We start from the raw sequence: 21,260 nt of genomic DNA, 5'->3' as shown, positions 1-21,260 counted from the left end.
AATGTCTGTGTCCCCATGTCTATGTCCACAAGTGCCCCATGTCTCCCAGTGTCCCCATGTCTCTGTGTCCCCATGTCTCTCAATGTCCCCATGACTCCCAGCTAGTGTCTGTGTCCCCATGTCTCCCAGTGTCCCTATGTCTCCCAGCCAGTGTCCCAGTGTCCCCATGTCTCCCAGTGTCCCTATGTCTCCCAGCCAGTGTCCCAGTGTCCCCATGTCTCCCAGTGTCTGTGTCCCCATGTCTCTGTGTCCTTAGTGTCCCCAAATATCTCAATGTCATCATGCCTCCCAGTGTCCCCATGTCTGTATTCACAAGTGCCCCCATGTCTCTCAGTGTTCCCGGGTCTCTCATTGTCCCCATGTCTCTCAGTGTCCCCTAGTATCCTAGTGACACAGGACACACTAAGACATGGGGACACTGGGAGAAATGGGGACACAGACACTGGGAGACTAGGGGACTGGGCGACATGGGGACATTGGCACTGTGATACATAGGGACACTGATGCCAGGCTGGCCTTCCAATTCTTTGGACAGACATGCCCCCTTTCTGGGCATGTTTGCCCCTTTTGGCAGTTCTGGTCACGTGATTCGCTTCAGTGGTGCACCCTTTTACCCCGCCCATGGACACTGCTGTTATGGGGTATGGATTTACTTGAAAGATGAAAGCATTAATTAGATAAAGAGATTAGCATAGAGTATGTGTTTTCTTATAGCTGCATCCTTTGAGTTTCCCTCCAACACCAACTCCATCAGATACATGACTCTTGGGAGGTATGACTGTTTTAGTATTTTTGGTCGATAAGTTTCTGTAATTAGGCCCCATCATAATTGTCAGCACCAGGCCCACTGGGGTCTTAATCTGGCCCTGACAATATGGAATGTATATCAGCATAGAATTTCAAATCTATTAATATTAGCAAGTTAGTAACAAACTGTCCTATGTGTTAAACATATCAGGTGCAAAGGATAAAGTACATATATTAGAAATTAAATGTGGTCAGAAGACAATATGTATTCTTACCTAGTTGTAAAGGTGTTGTTTCATTAAAAAACTGCCAGTATGTCCTCTGGTTGTTATTTCCAGCAAGATTATTTATGCTTGAGACAAAGACACCCCACTCACTATCGGTAGTGGAAAAACTGGGGAAAAAAAGACAGACACATTTTGCAGGAATCAGCCAATTTAAAGGAACTTGCAGTAGATGGAAAAGTTTCATGCATCTAGTGTAGCTGAATATTTCACCTTTACGACAATGTGTTATGGTTTGATTGCATGTAGAAATGCTTTCAATTTATAACTAACAAACCAACTCATCAACCTTGATACTTCTATTATTTAAACAAAAAAAATTCTGAGTTTGGGTCCTGATTTACAAAATCCAGTCATTGGTCAATTCCATCAACAATGTCCACTTTTTCCAGTATGCAGCTGGATTGTTTTGTCCCATTCTTTTCAGGGCCATTCAGACTTTAGTGAATAACCCTTATAGTACCACTTTTGTTTGATCCTTAAATGCTTTTAGGTTTGTCCAATTATGTTTGACTATTTAAGTATTGCTCTGTGGAATCCTCATGGCTTAATCGAGACTACTGGTCTGTATTGACTTGCGTAATACTGCTCATTTTCAGCCTCTATTCATTATTCCTCCAAGTGACCTGACCGGTATCAGTACTCTTCTTGTTGGCTTATTACCTTGGTTTTCTTACCCTGATCATCCCTCCATACTCTGACCTTTATTGGTTTCTGACCTTGGTCCCATATCCTGACTACGCTTATGGCACATCCCTTCGTGCCCTGACCTCCCTGATATCTGATCTTGGCTCTGCTTTTAGGAACATGGATTACCCCCTTTGTGCTGTTCCTGCTGTTTTCCACACCCCCAAAAAAGGTTACAGTAAACTCCAAACACTCAATTATTCAGAGCTATTCTCTAAAGTGAGAATTCTCAGTGAAGTTAATATTTTAAGCCAAGGTAGCCGTTCTGAACGGATAACGTACTTTTTATATATGTTTTTATTTTGGTCTTAAATTTGTAATTCATTTTAATTTAATTTTTAATTCTCACTTTAGTAATAACCCTGCCAGTCTCTACCTTATAACGGACTCTGTACTTTGGTTTCCAAAGCTGCCTGATTTCATCACGTACTATGTACATTATTCTCCACTCCAGAACTGCCCTGTTATGCTGGACCTTCACCATGTGATCTCCTTTGTTCTTTACCTAGCATTGCTCTTCAGCTAAGTACAACTAAATGGCAAGTCTGCTAATAACCTTCACTGTTTCAAACCTATGACTGACAAGAGATGTTAAGGCGGTTAAAATGTGATTATTGTATATACTGTATTATCTACACTAATAATACTGCTATAATATCATTATTTTGAAGAGCTTTGTCCAAGTTACCTTTGTTCAAGCTAACTCTATTAAGTATGAGCTATTCAAATTATTTTGTTCTGCAGTCATTGCACAATGTGATACAATCACTGCCAGGAATTATGAATCCACCCTTATATTTAAGTCATGACAAAATAAACATTGAGAAAAACAACTGACAAGGAAGCTATTTTTTTTTCTGAGAAAATGGGTTGGCCACTCACTGTCTTTAATAATGTAAAAAAAGTGACACCATTACTCATGAATACAGTACTTGGAAACATCACATTCACCAAAAATACATGAAGCAATAACCCTGTGCAATAAAAAAAATGGCTGAATGGATGTTGGGCAGCATAAAATAAAATAACTTCCTGATTGAAGCATCAGATTCAAATGGACGTGTAGGGGAAAGTTGATGAGCACCAGACTGAAGACTTTTTGGCTTTGTTGACAATATAACACCGCCCAACCCACGTCCATGACCTTCTTGTTCCATAATAATTCTGATGAAGTGTACCCACCAATACTCTTCAATTACAGACCCCAAATTGTACCATCCCATTTTCAATAAATACATCCCACCAGTCTCTCTTAAACCCCTTGCACATTTGTATTTTACACAGAAACTATATAATGGCCATTATAGCTATCCTATTGCAATTGTATAGCCAAATTGCCCCAGAATCCATTCCACATTTTTTAACCCCCCTCCCAACTCCCTTACATCTAATTGTCCCTCTAGTCAGCCCCAAATGCTATATATTTTCTGTCCAGACATAGGTCCTTGGTGCCGCCATCTTTGTGTGGGTAGATGAAGTCCCTGTCGGATAAGTCATCTGCCCACACTAGATAGCGCTGTGAAATTCCTGAGCATGCTCAGTTAAACACTTGGGAATGCGAACGGCAATTTCATCCATTCATTCGTCAGAAAGATGAATTAATGAATAGATATGCCAGACGAACAAACAAACACCGAATATCAGTGTTCGATTGTTCGTTTAGTTTATTACAAGGAGGGAGCTACCTGTGCGCAGCTCCCTCCTTGTAATATGTAAAGATAGAAGCGGCAGGGAGCAGTGCAACATCCTAAGCCCCCCCATGTCCTCCCTCACTCTATGAGGGTCAATATGACCCCTATAATAGCATATGGGAGATTGAAATGTCCAGAATTCCCCTACTCGCTATGCCGCAGGTAGGGGCATGTCTACTAAACAGTGAGCAGCCTATGGCTGCTCACTGTATTAAAAATACCCCCCCCCCTCCTTCCAATAAATGGCCTCATTGTGGGGCATCTATTAACGATTGGGGGGAAATAATGTCCCCCTGAGGCCCCAACCGTGGCCTGCCGATGGGGCCTATTCAACTAAACGGGGGACATGAGTGGGTGGTGGTCAAAATGAAAACGAGGCCCCTACCCATAAGCGGAACCTATTACAATAAGGGGGGATCTATTGTCCTCCTCCCCGGCCCCCACCCCTGGGGGGGCAGGTGGGGGCCCTAAATAAAAATGTGGGGGGGGGGGCCTAGTGTCAGAATATTTATATTGGCAGACATTTTGTGCTATGATAGAAATGAAAAATGTATATTGTCAGAATCAATCTGAACAGAGCAGGCTCCATTTTGGATTTCAAGCTAACAAAGACACAAATTACTATCCTTTCTGTGACTAACCTAGCCGGAGCTAAGGAATGCTTAGTATATACAAACCAAGTGATAAGAAATGAGAACGGGGGATGGATTCTCTGTCTAGATGCTAATGGAATAGAAATAATTCTAAACCCAGACATTAGTGATAGAGAAGATTAGTAATTAATTTTACTTTCTAAATATTACAAGATCCCATTGTAAGTTAGGAGTCAATTTTAGTTTAAACTGTCATTTTAGAAGTAATGAAAAAAATTGCAGACACTAAGACTGAAGAAAACCATTTGAACTGATGAGTAAACTTAAATTATATTAACCATAAAGATAAGCTAAATAACATCAGAATAGCCACCAGGAAAAGTTAACTCTTTCCTGGATAGGAATGTTTAGTGGGACGAGACTGCCCTCTATAGACCAAATACTTAAATTGCTATCTGGAAGGTAACCACACCTCCAGTTTCCCTATTGGTTTGTCACCTAGTGACAAACAGAGAATCTTTCCCTTCAAAAAGTTAAGACAAAGGGAAGAGAGAGGTAAGCAAAAGAGTAAGGAAGCAAGGGGGCAAGGCAGTCGGAAGCAGGCTAAGTCAAAGTGAGCAACGAAGTAAGCAAGGGGAGAAGAAAGACAAGAAGTAAGAAGCAAGTGAGTCAGAGCGAGAAATAAACATTCCTTGACACTTAGCTACCTGAGAACATCTCTTTAACTGGTAAATATGCTGGTTTCATTTAATTAATCTAAATTAATTGAAATTTTTCTAATAGCATGATATATGACTGGATAAATCACGATCAGATTTTAATATTTAAAAATTTTAGTTAACTAAGAAATATATAGTTATAACCATTCCATTCTGCAGATGGATTTAGAATAATTATATATATTAATGTGACATATCACATGTTAACATATCGTGATATTTATCCAGGTGTATTGATTTGCTCTAAAATAAGATAAAATATCTGTTTAGGCAAGTTAAAATTCAGTGGTAGTGTGCTGGTGAAGCGCTATAAAATATTTAATTATAACAGTTGTGAATTTTTGTTATAATATTAACAATTTGTGAATAGACTTTAAAGTGTAAATATATGTATAAACAGTACCTTTTAGGTATACACAAAGGTGTCCTAAGTTGGTAATCAATACCTTAAAAAAAACAGAATATACCAAACATAGTGTAAACTGTGACAAGAAAAATTAAATTTAAATAAAGAGGGAAAATTCCCACTCACACTTTGGAGAGCTAATAGTGTATAGCTCAATTTGATCGCCCGTTGGGTCCGTGAAGGCGACCCTATCCCTTCTTTTTGCTGGATATTACTGTCTTGAAACTCTGAAATGTTGAAACATATATATGGTGCAATACCGTATGGTTCCAAATACGTATGAAAAAGAACAGGTTTGTACTCACAGACACAGAGCCATCCACATCGGCTCTGATCAAGGGTATATGTGGTTAAGGACCACACACCTTCTTTAAAAGAGCAGGAACAATGCCCACAGTGTTATAAAAATATAAGTATATTTATTACATAAAACTATTTGTAACAGTATAAAAAACTATATATAGCAATGTAAAAACACTGAATAGGCATATAAAAAAGTCCAAATAAATAAAGACCGGTATTCTCCAAGTTCCAGGACGCGTTTCGCTTTAACAGCTTCTTCAACTGGATAAAAAAGTCTCTTCCAGTTGAAGAAGCTGTTAAAGCGAAACGCGTCCTGGAACTTGGAGAATACCGGTCTTTATTTATTTGGACTTTTTTATATGCCTATTCAGTGTTTTTACATTGCTATATATAGTTTTTTATACTGTTACAAATAGTTTTATGTAATAAATATACTTATATTTTTATAACACTGTGGGCATTGTTCCTGCTCTTTTAAAGAAGGTGTGTGGTCCTTAACCACATATACCCTTGATCAGAGCCGATGTGGATGGCTCTGTGTCTGTGAGTACAAACCTGTTCTTTTTCATACGTATTTGGAACCATACGGTATTGCACCATATATATGTTTCAACATTTCAGAGTTTCAAGACAGTAATATCCAGCAAAAAGAAGGGATAGGGTCGCCTTCACGGACCCAACGGGCGATCAAATTGAGCTATACACTATTAGCTCTCCAAAGTGTGAATGGGAATTTTCCCTCTTTATTTAAATTTAATTTTTCTTGTCACAGTTTACACTATGTTTGGTATATTCTGTTTTTTTTAAGGTATTGATTACCAAATTAGGACACCTTTGTGTATACCTAAAAGGTACTGTTTATACATATATTTACACTTTAAAGTCTATTCACAAATTGTTAATATTATAACAAAAATTCACAACTGTTATAATTAAATATTTTATAGCGCTTCACCAGCACACTACCACTGGACTTACTCTTAAAGATAAGAACTTGGTGTTAAAGCTGCTCATTCGTTGTTTACACTTTGCAAATTAGCGCTAGTACTACCCTGTTTTGTTTGCACTTCTATTTTAAGTTAAAATTCAGCTTGTAGAATCCGGTAGATTATTTTTATTGGATGGTTCCAGGAAATGACTAATGAGCTGATTTAGATGTTGTGTTAATTAAAATTACATGAGAATAGGTCTTAATTACCTAGGAGGTCTAGCCAGCATTGAAAGGGTTATTCTAACTGCTAGCTAAAGCTTTATGGCCTTACGCTGCAAGCTGTGTGAAAGAAAGTTTTTCTTTGTCTCTGTGAAACCCTCATAAATCTCGTCTTGACAATTGGCTGTGTTAACCATTGGAATGTGTATTGCCATTGTATTGCATACCATTTTATACTAAATCTTCATTGATTATTATCACGCATGTTACATATTATTATTATTTAATTTGTCACAATAAATTGTATCTATTTTTATAACAAATTGTGATTTTATTTATATGGAATACATTTCACTTACATGATCACGATCTTTGGGATCTGAGAATTGAAATAGTGGGCAATTCTCAACTGTTTACTATTATTATCCCATAAACATCCCCACACTATTGTCCTCCAACCCCCACCCCTGAGTGGTGGGTGGGGGCCCTAAATAACAGTAAGGGGGCGACCTATGGCCCCCACCCCTGAGTGGCGGGTGGTGGCAATAAATTACAATAGGGGGGGATCTATTGTACTCCGCCCAGCCCCCACCCATGAGCAGCGGGTGAGGGCCCTAAATGAAAATGGGGGGACCTTTTGTCCTGCCCCCACCCATGGGCGATGGGTGGGGCTAAGGGTAAAAATACCCCCCTTCCACCTGGTGACTTGGGGTCCCCAAGCCCCTAGTCACCCCCCACCCAAATAAAATTAAATAAATCCCTACCTACCCCCTTACCCTAAAAATAGTGAAAGGGAGACAAAACTAAATACTTTAAAAAAAATTCATACTTACCATTAGAAGTCTTCCTTTTTCTAAAACCTTCTTTTTTTCAGCCCCAAAAAAGGCCAAATAAAAAAAAAAAATACCCGTCGAACTTATCAAATAAAAAAAAACCCGAGCACAAAAAAAAAAAAAATATCTGGCAGAAAAAAAAAAGACGCTAAAATTTAATCCATCTTCACTCGGCGAGGGCACGGTGCAGACTGAGCTCCGCAGGGCAGGGAAAGGCTTATAAAGCCTTCCCACGCCCTGAAATTTGACTCAGAGCACTCTGGTTGGCTTGGAATCCAACCAATCAGAGTGCTAGTCATTTTACACAGCATGGGAAAGTTCTTTGGAATTTTCCCACACTGTGTAAAAGGACTCAGAGCAATCAGAGCAAAAAGGAGACTTCTAATGGTAAGTATGATTTTTTTTTCCAGGTATTTAGTTTTGTCTCCCCCATCACTATTTTTAGGGTGGGGGGGGAGGTAGGAAGGGATTTATTTCATTTTATTTTGGTGTGGGGGGTGATTAGGGGCTTGGGGGTATTTTTACACTTAGCCCCCACCTGTAGCCCATGGGTGGGGGCAGGACAAAAGGTCCCCACAATTTTCATTTAGGGCCCCCACCCGCCGCTCATGGTGTACCACCGGACCAACAGGGAATGTAGTGTCCCCCCTCCCTGGACACAGTTAAGAGTCGGGGGTGGGGACCCAATCAATACAAACTGCTCACCCCCTTAGCACTTATCCCACATAGCATGCACACTGCATACACTACAGAAACACACACACTGTATGCACTACACAAACACACACACTGCATACGCAATACAAACATACACAACACACACACATACTGCATACACAAACACACACTGAATACACAAACACCCACACAGCATACACAAACACCCACACAGCATACACAAACACCCACACAGCATACACAAACAGAAATACTGCATAGACTATATACACACACTGCATACACTATACACACACTTCATACACAAACACACCCTCTGCATAGACTATTTACACACACACTGCATACACTACACGAGCACACACTGCATACACTATACACACACACTGCACACACTACACAAACACACACACTGCATAGAATATATACATACACACTTGCTCCTGTGTATCTGTATGTGTGTGTGTGTCTGTGATCTGTATGTGTGCCTGTATATGTGTATCTCTATGTGTCAGTGTTTGTATCTGTATGCTTACATTCAGGAAAAAAAACACTGATCAGTGCTAAATACATAAAAGAAAATTGTGGATGTTTTTTAAACTTGGGGGGTGGTACCAAATATAGGATCTGCTCTATATGCCAAATGCTCCAGGTACACCCCTGCTTCTGGCAATAGCTGCAAGCTGGATACAGCAGAGAGCTAAACATAGTCTTCCACTTCCACACAGACATGGCAGGGGTAAACACACAGGATCACTGCTGGCCTGTCTCGTTCAGTATCTTAAGTTAAAAAAGAATCCTGATTGTAAGTATAGTGTACTGCTTCTCAGTTTCCCCCCTATCTTGGTCAATTCATATGTGAATAAAATCAACATTAAGTGGCTGTAACCATCAATTTTAACACATCCTGTCCATCATGGGATACTGATATATGCCCCCACCAAAAAAAAAAAATCAGAAATAGCCTCTTTTCAATCCCCCTTTTTCTGATACCAGGAATGGCACTCTGAATCAAGAACCAAACCGAACATTCGGTTCCCACAACATTTGTGGTGGCTTGGAAATTGTAATTTTGTTAGATTGCCTGAACAGCATACATACGTTATCACACACTAACAAAAGATACAATGTAAATTCACTGTATTGTCAAATTCAATAGCTACCTCGTGACTGAATGCATTTTAACAGTATATGCATAGTAAGTTTAAACCAGAAACATATTGACTGAAAATTATACTGCGGTGCCATTTTAGAGTCAATGAGAAAATGTTCCCCCTTTCTTAAGCCCTGTTGGAAATCCATTTAAACTGGAAAGCTCAATAGTTCAGAATCTTGTAAGAAAACATTAACAGTTTCTAAAACTTGAGAATGGCCTCATGGTAAACAGAGGTAACAAATAGCCTAACTGTGGCTAACTATGGCTTTACTTGCTCACTGTGTGGAAGTGATGACACTAATCCTGTCTGTTTAGTTCCTCACCTGAACTCCTTGGAGTTGATCTGAGCAGCTTTTTGCATGACCTGCAACAAAGTTGAGCCTTCTGGGACTTCTACCTGGATAGTGTATTTGAAATATTCCTCTACTAGGTTATTAACTATGGTGTACTCCACTGTAATGCGAGGACCTGCAAAGGGGAAGGAGGAAGAACATATAGTTGAATCGATGATTATGAATTGCATTATTAAAAAAAAAAAAAAAATGGTACGTTATAATGAACTTAAATATATGACAAACAAAATCATCTATGATATAATATGAAAAAGATCATATAACAGCATGTGTAAATGAATTAAAGACTAAGAAATACATATTTTATAAACATGAACTTATATACCCAGCTGGAGCAGGAAAACATGAGCACTGTAATGACAGACGACCTATCTGTAATGACAACGTATCTTTTTTTTTTCTTTTTTTTTAAACTCACCTAATTCTTCCTGAGCTAGTGTGTGCGGCACACATAGCAAAAAGGACACACAAAGCAGATGTAAATACATGTTCTCAAGCAAAAAAAAAAAAAAGTAAGAAAATGTATAAATTACTTTCCTTATATAGAGCCAGCTGGCTTGTTCCACATATTCCTCCCCCACTTTGAAGCTTAATTCCCAACTACCACATTATCGTATCCTTCTGAAGACTGATAAACTTTTAGAGAGTAAACACCAAATGTTTTAAGGACCTGGCACCCAAAACATATTTAATGCGTGAGAACAACCCTGTTCGTGCTTCTAAGTGCCCTACTCACACACACTTCAGTGATAGCAGGCCTGCTCTGTGTTTACCCATAGTTAATGCCCAGGAAGTGCCCTGTACACCTTCTACATACATACTAATTTAATAATAACTTGGAGATATTGCAATTCTTGTATTGTCACATAGCAGAACCTTTAACATTTCTTCTAACATGTTCTAAGCCAGGTATAGACAACCTACTGACCCGCCAGATGTCGTGGACTACATCTCCCTGTGAAGAAAACTTTTGTTCTGTATTTTCTCCTATGTTCGGGCTTTTTCCTACAGTATTGTATGCATATTGAATCTATTGGTTCGGTAGTTTGAAACTACCGAACACCTACCACCCTCCTGGCTCATTAACTTCAAAAGAACCGTCTATTAAGTGCTCTCTGGGAGGCCGCTGTTCGTATAGCCGAATGCCATGTGGAACAGAAAACGGCGGCCATCTTGTTCGCACGAGGGGAGGCAGCGGGACTTGATCGTCAAGTGTCTGGAACTAAAATCGGACACTCGACCTCACTAACCACCGCTGGAACTACCGAACGCCTGCTTCCTTTAGTTGCCGAACAGCCAGGAGAGCGCCATTCAGTAGTTTTGTTCGTACGGACAAGGGGAGCAATCGCTCCTATGAGCCAGTAGGATCAATTTGGTACTTTATTAGTTTTTTACCTTTTTCTGAATTGACCGACCGCACACGCTGAATTCGTGGAACTGTTTTGGGCAGGAGCCTCGTGTGTGGTCAGTAAAATGTGACTTCCATACTTTTCAAGAACCCCTGAATCGATCTGTCTGGCTATTTGTGGGGATACCTTGTGTGGAAAGGGGTGTTCCAACTTTTGGGAAAATTGTGTGCCCTCTGCCTGGAGATAATTTATTTATTCTTTAACTTATCTCAATATCTCCCAGGCAGAGGAAGGGCGGAAGTTACTGTAAATCTGTATGGTGATTGGTTATTGTCTTTGTTTGCTGTGAGAGGTCCTCTTGCAGGAGGGTTTCTCATAAAAGCCAGTGTGTTTTCAATAAAATTCATTTTCCTGTTACACCCTTCATGAAGTCTAGGCTCATGTTTGGGGGATATTCTATTTGCTGGGGAGAATCGTCTTGGAAGATTCATCTACACTATTCCTCTACTTCCTACTGCAGCTATAATCACTTATGCTCAACTATTGGGAAAGGAATAGAAGACCGCAGTACCATAACCACTGCAGGTCATAACACTCCCCTGATGCTTTTGTCAGCATTATGGCTGTAAGGGCATTATAAGAGATGTAATCCACAACATCTGGAGTACTGAAAGTTGCCTACCCATGTTTTAAGCAGTAGCTTAGAAGTAAATCTGGTTACATAGTTACATAGCTGAAAAGAGACTTGCGTCCATCAAGTTCAGCCTTCCTCACATTTGTTGTTGCTGTTGTTCCAAAAGAAGGCAAAACACCTAGTCTGAAGCGCTTCCAATTTTGCCACAAACTAGGAAAAAATTCCTTCTTGACCCCAAAATAGCAGTCAGATGTCTCCGTGGATCAAGCAGCTATTACCCCACTAATTAGAAATTATATCCCTGTATGTTATGTTTTTGTAAGTATTTATCCAATTGCAGTTTAAACATCTGTAGTGACTCTGACAAAACCACCTCTTCAGAGGTCTCTTGCAGAGAATTCCATATCCTTATTGCTCTTACTGTAAAAAAAAACTTTTCTTTGCTTTAGATGAAATCTCCTTTCTTCCAGCCTAAATGTGTGACCTTGTGTCCTATGTATAGCCCTGTTTATGAATAGTTTTCCAGATAAAGGTTTGTACTGGCCCCGAATATATTTGTATAAAGTTCTAATATCCCCTCTCAGGCGCCATTTTTCCAAACTAAACAGATTAAATTTTTTTAACCTTTCTTCATAACTATAATGCTCCATTCCTTAGTTATGGTTGTTCTAGTACTACCATGTATACCTTGTCATTTAGGGCTGGCACAAGTGAAAGGCAGCCCTGCAGCTGTACTAAGGCATTTTTTGGGGCAGACTTGTATATCCAATAATGCAGACTAGGCACCTGCCTATTCACTTTACAAGTGCCTACACTACCAAAATCGACTGGCAAGGAGCAAGTGAGCTGCAATATATCTGTGCTCTGGAACACAGCTCCCTTGTGTACCCTGTAGTGATTCTGAGAACCTGAATGTGACATAACTTAGGCCACAGCATCAGTACTGGGTGCTCAAGGCAGCTGCCCAGCCAATGCACGGAGATCACAGCAGCTCCCCACTAGCCACCAGGGATGAGCATCCACTCCAGCTTTTACAGACAAATGTAAGGAGGCTGGATCTTTATAAAACCAAAAAATAAAAGTTGCTTGTGTGTGCTTGAATGTATATGTATGAGTATATGTGTGTGAGAAAGTGAGAAAATATATATTTGGGGTTTTCTTTGTTTGTTTTTTTTGTTCAGGGGATAAAAAACACTTTATAAATTCTCTGCCTATAGTCTATATCAGGGGTAGGCAACCTTCGGCACTCCAGATGTTGTGGACTAAATCTCCCACAATTACAGCCATAATGCTGGCAAAGCATCATAGGGGTTTGGCAAAAGCAACCTCGCCACTTGTACTTGGAGGGGCCTGCTTGCCAGCCTCGTGACCACAGACTATGGGCCCTGCAGGGAAACCTGTAAAAGACTACCGAACTTGACTGGCTGTTAGCACTGATTTCCCTGGAACTGTTTTGGGCGTAGGACCATGTGTACAGTCGGTCAAAACTATGACTTCCAGGAAATTCCTGAACCCCTGAACTGATCTGGGTGATTTTTGGATATGTTGTTCACCCAGATCGGGATGTAACTTTTATGGGGCTTTATTTGTTTTTAAGGTACTTTTTGGGGTTTCCTAAAAATGTTTTTCTGTGCTTGAAAATAATTGAGTTAGATTGGTACAGTTCCAGATTTAATTATGTCCCAAGCACAGAGGAGGGATTCTATTTTTTGTGTATGGGAGTGTCTCACTGTATGACTCAATTTTTATTAGTTTATTCACTTTGTGTCAATGTGCCCAACAAGGTCCACCTGGGTGTCACCCTTGTTGGGAAACTTGCATAAAAGGCCAGTGTGCCTCCATTAAACATCTGTTCCTTCTTACCTTCAACATAGAGTTGTATCTCATGTGTGGGGGGAAAGGGCTGTATCTATCCTGGGGATTGCTATATCACTATACTCCCCAGAAATTATAATCACTTGCTCTTATAAGAGATGTTCCTGCGACGCTCTCTGGGAGTAGGAGAGGTCTGCCCACTGGAAGCTGGATCCCAGTATTGGGTCCAGGATGGGTGAAGGACGGTGAGACCCCGGCGCAGCTGCATTGCTGGAAGTGGGGTCTGCAGTGCTTATGGTGTCTGGTGGAGTGCTGGAATTCCTCAGTGAGCACTAGGAGCATCGGTTGGTGGAGGCACTCGGTCGGATTGCCAGGTGGTCCGTCACAGGGGGTGTAGTCCAAAACATCTGTAGTGCCAGAGGTTGCCAATCCCTGGTCTATATTAAAAGTAAATTCTGCACTGTTTGACAACCTCACATCTATGGAAACCATGATTGTGGGGCTCTCACACAGCACCTGAGTACTGGTCATATACAGCTCAGAGAGAAAAAAGATGTCTTTGTAAGTGTGAGTAGAGTTTATGGGGCATTTAGGATTTTGAAATCATTGCAGGGCATGGTAAAAATGTTGGGTAAGGGTAAGAATCGAAATGCCAACATGTCTTAATTTACTCTATGTGAGTAGCCGAATGAATTTTACATTGCAAAGTTTTGGTTAAAATAACCAAAATGTTTAAATCAAATACTATTCAGCTGCTAGGAGGTGTTTAATGAATAGACTACACAAAGTTTTGTTTTGTGTTTTTTTATTTCCTATTGTCAATCTCTGTTTATTGAGGCATTGAAAGATGCACAGTATACATAAAGTAGAAGTTCAAACAAATGTGTATATATATTTGTAAATAAGTATCACAGAGGCTTAAACAGAAGTATGTCAGATAAGGTCAGCAATCAGAAAGAAACTCCTAGAAAATTCGGCCTCATCTTTAAATAATATATAAACAAGATAAATCATGATAATGAATACGTCAGAAGAAATGAAAGAAACAGTTAAGTTCAGAGCAAAATAACTGACAGAGTGATTAAAATAAAACTGGAGTCATCCTTAATACTCATGAGATAAAAGGTAAGAGGCCTTCTGCACAGCCCCGGATCAGTTCATGCCTTGTCTGCAGGGCCATAGGAATTGCTTATGAACGTCCAGTTAAATATATAGAAATAATCGTTATGGCCAATGATATATTTGTTGCTTAATGGGGTATTAGGTCCGTCATGACAGGTTCCCTTTAAGTGCCAGTCCTACCCTATCTCACAATTTTTTGTAAAAATTTTTTTTAAATTCTTTATTTTAGTGTGCAGGTGATCACAATAGATCGACAGACGCCACAACAGCGTATTTCAAGTTTCATACAAGTTAGACAGTGGCATGATAATTTGCACATTTTTTTATATTTAACATGCTTAACTAGACAGTTATTTTGTCCGAGTAAGGTTAGATGAAATAAAATAAAACATAAACGCAAATACAGATATTGGATGCTTAACATTGCTAGGTCACCTATGATATAGGAGTTGTAGTATGGGCACATTTTAAATCAGGGCTGTATCTGGTTTTGTAATACTGTATAGATTCACTGAAAGCCTAAATATAACTCAGTAATCTTTTGAACTAAAACGCTAGGTCAACGCTTATAATAAATAATAGCAGTAGTAGATAACATCATCATAAGAAGTGTCAGTGGGTGAGCGAAACAATGAGGTGTAGTAATCATGCTGTGGTGACTGACTTAGGTGTCGGCTCCACCAAATGTGACAGCAAGTTTGAGTATGCGTGGCGACGTATACCGGTACTTAAGCTGTTGCTACGCTTTTCAATTCACGACTCTAGAGAACTATAGCACAGTCAGGTGAGGTCTGTTAGTTATATCAAAGTGTGTAAGCCACCAAAGCTGCAGCTACAAGTAGGTTGTAATCAGTGTGTTATATGTGTGCATCAGTAGCTTGATGTGTGTGTTGCGACCCTTTCCTTTAGTGAACATGCAGGCTTGGTGTGGTCTATTATAGTAAGGTTGAAAGCACAGCGGGACAATACATGAAAATACAGTAAATGTATATAGTAGAGGGTGCTTGTCTGTATAAAGGGTCTTCCTCTTGGGGCCCCTTGTGATAGGCGTGGGAGTCCGGTTGGCGTTTGCCTGTGAGTATAACTGGTTCCTCACATGTGGTTAGTCCAGGTGTCCGTCAGCCAATGCCTTTCAGGGGCATGTTAGAGTCCAACTCGGCGCAGCCGGTTAGCCTGCCCAGTTTCATGAGTCCCAGCGATGAAGTACCTAGATGGTATGTCAGCCGTTGGACAGCTTCCAGCTTGTCGTTTTGTGTTTCCGTCTGACTGTGGGTGCTCCAGCCCGATTCATGGGTGCGTCTCTGCTTGGAACGGTCCAGGCGGGCCCTCGGCCCAGAAGAGTGGTGGGAGGCTGGCAAGGCTGTGGGCTGTAAAGCGGTGGTACCTGGAGGGGTGAGTACCAATTATGCTTGTGTTCCATCAGTTACTGCGGGTGTTCCGCTGGTTCGTGGCTTGGGTTTGAGTGGCTGTGCTTTGCGAGCTGCTCTCAGCCGGTGTGCTGGGTATTTCCCGCCATTTCCCGCCATTTTGGGCTCTTCATCCGTGCCAGGATTGCAGGTGTCCGTCGTCTGTTTAGTCGCTTGTTTGGTGGCGCCGGCGAAGGTGAGTGCTTGTTTGGATGCTGTTGAGCCTGGAGCTGCAGCCTCTCTTCCAGTTTACTCCAGAATGTTGTGAAGGCTCTGTCCAGTCTGACCTCTATGTCCGCCCATATTGCTGTAGTGTCTGGGTTCCTCGTGGCGTCCGCCATGTTGGCTGGATCGGCAGAGGTGCTCTTAGTTATAGTCCCTCTGTTCCTCGTGTGGTGTGGGTCAGAGTAGTCCCCCAGGATTAGACCGGGATTACCCCCACCGGTCCAGAGGGGGGGTTGCAGGGTACCTGCTCTACATTCTGTGCCTCTGTGCCTCTTGGGGCTGGGAGGTTGGCCGTCTCTCCCGCTCGGTGGTCAGCGGGCCGCATGGCTCCAAGTGTGCCGCTCGTTGGCTTCGGTGCAGCTTCTGTCCTCGGTAGTACCTGGTTGCTCCGTGCTAAGGTAGGTGAGGCTTTAGCTGGGTTTTGTCTCTGGTTGATTTGGGCTAAAAGTCGCTTTTTCGGCAATGATAGTGAGGAGCTCATGCAAGATGCGTCTTTGCTGCTTGGCGGTCAGGCCCCGCCCCCCCTATTTCACAATTTTTAAAGTGACAATCTTCACTTTTCATATTTTAGAATGCAAGCTTTCAAAACCAACGATATTACTCCTTTTCACCTTTTTTTATGAGGCTCTTTATGTATTGCATCCTGTAATATGAATTTGATTGGTGCTATGTAAATACAAAACTAGAATAATAATATAATAAGGGACTTACTGTTGTCAACTGTGCATTGCTTGTCCTTCACATTGACATAACTCATACCCTGCAGGAAGGGTAACACCTGGGCAGCTGCAATGGACAAAGAGAAGGTACCAAGTGGAATTTCTTGAAGGACTTTTTGTAATGTGAGAGGGCAGTTCCAAGATGTAGTGGTATAATAAGACTGTGCAGCAGTAAGTGCCTAAAGTAAAACAAAGGAAAAATGTAACTCAAAAAGAAAATGTAGATTTATCATTATATAAGTAAAACATCTGGTTGAGGCACATTCACAACTGCATTATTAGAGCAACACTCTTGTTATGGCTTCCTGATGCACTCTCTTACTGTGCACACTGGGACTGTGCGCTGTCTTGTGGTGTATAATATTCACCTCAATTCACCCATGATAAATCTCAGCTGAACATGCATACTTTACATATAGATATATATATATATATATTATTTGTTAGCCATTCTGTTGACTATTTACAACCTTTTGTGGTTCTCTGACTCTCTAGTGTGCCCATTATTTGATTTATATTTTGTAATACGATTATTTGGCTTGTCTACCACTTGTTGGCTTCATATTGTTATTTCACCATTAAAAAAGCAAACAAAAAAAAACATGTATTCTATTAATGGTTAATAATAAGTGTGTAGGGGTTCATAGTAATACCCTTTATGTCTCATTTGAGATTTTGCCTCTTTGGTTTTAAACAGCAAGGTGAATTGCTGTATAAGACTTTGGGTGTACCTTGATTTGTTAGGTGAGCTTACATTTTAATGGTCATTGGAATGGTAGTTAAATTCCTACTATTTAAATATGCATAAGTGTTTGTAATGAAGTGCAAGTAACTTTTTTTTGTTTTGTTTTATTCTTTGTTATTTGGGCTGATGAATATTATAGTCATTGCTGCTGCCCAAGAATAGTGGGGAATGCATGGCTTACTTTTGTGTGTTTGTATTTGACCATTCCATCTGTCCTTACATGCACTATAACATTAGCTTAGGAACAAGTGATAAGTCACTATTTGCATCTTTATCGTTGATTGCATAAGACTATGCCTAATGAGGTAGGGCATGTTGAGGTTATACTGTACCCTTCACACCTCCCAAAAGTATTTGTTCTTTGGTTGGTACTAATGTTCCACAATCAAATGTAAATCCTACATATAGAATTTTGAACACTATTGTGTTTAAAGATGTGCTTATGAAATAATCATAAATGGACATTGTGTCTATGCATTTGACTAGAGTTAATATTGCAAGTTTGCAACAATAAAAACAATCACTGTAGCAGCTTCACAACAAAAAGTTAATTATTGGGTAGTTGTTATAAAATTCTTTCTTTTGAAGACTGAAGAAAATGCAATCACATTTGTATCACATTAAAACAAATTAAAATTATATATAACTATTTAAAATGTCTGTCATATATGATAAACGTTTACTCTGGTACCTACTCAAACTATTTTTGAATAGTCATACATTTCAGTACCCACAGAATCATTCACTAAAGGGAGAATTCAAACTGAATTTAATGTAAATTTTAAATTTAAGGTTTAAATAGCTAAGCTGGAAAAATTCTTTAAGTCAGCTGTGCTTCCAGCTTGGTTACTTTGGCGTTAAAGGGACACTATAGTCACCAAAACCAATACAGTCTAATATAGTGGTTCTGGTGTCTGTAGCATGTCCCTGAAGACTCAGCAGGCTCAATATTAATGCTGCCTAGTAACACCTTTTGGGTGTAGTCACTCAGACGACCACTAGAGGTGCTTCCTATTTCAGTACTGCATTTTGTGCAGAACCTACATTCAGCGTCTCCATGCTACGCATGGAGATGCTGAACGCTCCCCATAGAGATGCATTGATTTAATGCACCTCTAATAGGAGATTGCTGGACATCATATTCGGTTTTGCTATGCGCATGCGTGAACACTTAAAAACACGCAAGATAGGTTTATTTAAATGCCAAACACGAATAGGAGACCCAGCTCTTGGTAAAGTCTGACAAGATGAAACGCGTCGAGCAGAACACATATCCAAGGAGAGAACTTAAGTACAAGCCAGACCAAAACTGACTTGTATCCAGTTTACAGGATCTTCAATCTGCCCTTGTATTGAAACCATCGGTGTCCAGAGGTACCATTGGCAGCTGTTTACTCCATTGGAGACTAAGCCTTTCTAGGGCTACAATACATGTCTGCACAATTAAGATAGATGTCTTATTGTGCCATTACTTTTGTGAGTGGTTTTACTGGTTTATTTTTGTATTAATAAATACTACACTATGATTATTTTTTTCTTTTGTCTTTACATGCAATTTACCATCTATTGAGCGGTAACTATAACACCACAAGAGGTCTGTGACGCCCTATATTGTGTACCCAGTGTGGATACACAAACTTGATTATATGTGTTTATGGGATTTTGGGAGTGATCCTTTTAGTGGCTTGCCTGCACTGATTTGCGGCACTTGTGTTCCACTTGGCCTTTTTTTCTGATGCTGATTCGCACAGTGTAATGTATTGCCATGCATGTGCAATAGCCTCCCAATGTTTTCCTATGGGAAAGCATTGGATTGGCTTAGATCATCAAGATTGATGATCTCAGCCATGGAGACAGGGCCAACCATGGCGAGACCATGTTAGCAATGGAGAAAATGTAAGTTTAAAGCCTTTTAACTATATTCTGAGGGAAGATGGACACTAAAACATCCAGTTCAGCACTACAGTGTTTGATGCCAGTCTCTCAGCACACTTACTCCTTCCCACTGCCATCCACTGATTACCTACTTCTCCAGGAAGGAGGGTGGCTAGCATCTCATTTCAAGCTCCCACATCATGGTTTCAGTGTGAGCACTGGAGGATGTGATATCATGACACATCCTTTCAAAACTCTAAGTAAATACCTGCCTTCCCCTTCACTACAGCAAACATGTCAAACTCAAAAACTAATCATTAGTGATGTCGCGAACACAACATTTTCGGTTCGCGAACGGCGGACACGAACTTCCGCAAACGTTTGCGAACCGGGCGAACCGCCATTGACTTCAATGGGCAGGCGAATTTTAAAACCCACAGGGACTCTTTCTGGCCACAAAAGTGATGGAAAAGTTGTTTAAAGGGGACTAACACCTGGACTGTGACATGCCGGAGGGGGATCCATGGCAAAACTCCCATGGAAAATTACACAGTTGATGCAGAGTCTGGTTTAAATCCATAAAGGGCATAAATTACCTAACATTCCTAAATCACAATGGATATGGATTGACACCTGACATATTGACACCTCGACATATGAATTGACACCTGTCCTCAGAGACCCTGATACACACTGACACAGAGCAGAATAGGGACTGCTCCCCCTACATAGGGTCACTTGGCAGATATGGATTGACACTTGTCCTCAGGGACCCTGATACTCACTGACACAGAGCAGAATAGGGACTGTTGCTCCTACATAGGGTCACTTGGCAGATATGGATTGACACCTATCCTAAGGATCCCTGATACACACTGACACAGAGCAGAATAAGGACTTTTCCCCCTACATAGGGTCACTTGGCAGATATGGATTGACACCTGTCCTCAGGGACCCTGATACACACTGACACAGAGCAGAATAGGGACTGTTCCCCCTACATAGGGTCACTTGGCAGATATGGATTGACACTGTCCACAAGGACAAGCTGCAGGCTTCCTGGCAGGGCCCATACAAGGTGGTAGAACAGGTTTGTGATACCACCTTTGTGATCGGTGCGGTCACAGGCACGGGAGGCAAGCGCATGCTCCATGTGAACATGCTCAAGCCATACCACGAGCGCACGGAAGAGGTAACCGTGATCTGTGCACCTGCCACTGAAGATTATGATAATTTGCCTCTCCTAGACCAAGAGGGCCAGAGCGGAAACCTGGGAGAAGTACAGTTAGGAGAACGGTTAGACCCCCAGGAGCGAACCCAGGTCCAAAGACTAATCCAGGACAAGGGGGCCACATTTTCCAACCTACCTGGGTACACTCCGTTAACCACTCACAAAGTTGAAACCCTAGACCAGACCCCCCTTCGCCAAACCGCCTATCGCATACCCGAAGCAGCTAAAGAAAATATGCGGAAAGAAATTGAGGAAATGATGCAGTTAGGGGTGATAGAACACTCTGACAGCCCCTGGGCCTCCCCCGGTAGTACTAGTACCGAAACGGGACGTTTCTGTGTAGACTACCGGAGGCTAAACGATAAAACAACCTCAGATGCCTACCCTATGCCCCGGATAGACGAGCTCCTAGACAAAATGGCCAGAGGCCAGTACCTCACCACAATAGATCTGTGCAAGGGGTACTGGCAAATTCCATTAGCCGAGGATGCCATCCACAAGTCGGCATTTGTCACCCCGTTTGGCCTGTATCAGTTTAA

At 41.0% G+C, this 21,260-nt stretch overlaps 1 protein-coding gene across 1 annotated transcript in view; it reads right to left on the bottom strand.

The window, feature by feature from the left end:
* Window positions 1–21,260, bottom strand: part of CBLIF (cobalamin binding intrinsic factor) — a 42,977-nt gene that overhangs the window by 12,323 nt on the left and 9,394 nt on the right. Inside the window, exons 6-8 of the mRNA XM_063434712.1 lie at window positions 16,863–17,049; window positions 9,571–9,715; window positions 1,023–1,141 (exon numbers count right to left, since the gene is read on the bottom strand). Of these exons, the coding sequence (XP_063290782.1) occupies window positions 1,023–1,141; window positions 9,571–9,715; window positions 16,863–17,049 (451 nt within the window). The remainder of the gene's footprint in view (window positions 1–1,022; window positions 1,142–9,570; window positions 9,716–16,862; window positions 17,050–21,260) is intronic.

The sequence above is a fragment of the Pelobates fuscus genome, chromosome 10, assembly GCF_036172605.1.
Source record: "Pelobates fuscus isolate aPelFus1 chromosome 10, aPelFus1.pri, whole genome shotgun sequence".
NCBI classification, from domain to species: Eukaryota; Metazoa; Chordata; class Amphibia; order Anura; family Pelobatidae; genus Pelobates; species Pelobates fuscus.
Note: the sequence above shows the minus strand (reverse complement) of the source record. Positions and strands in the feature narration are given on the sequence as shown.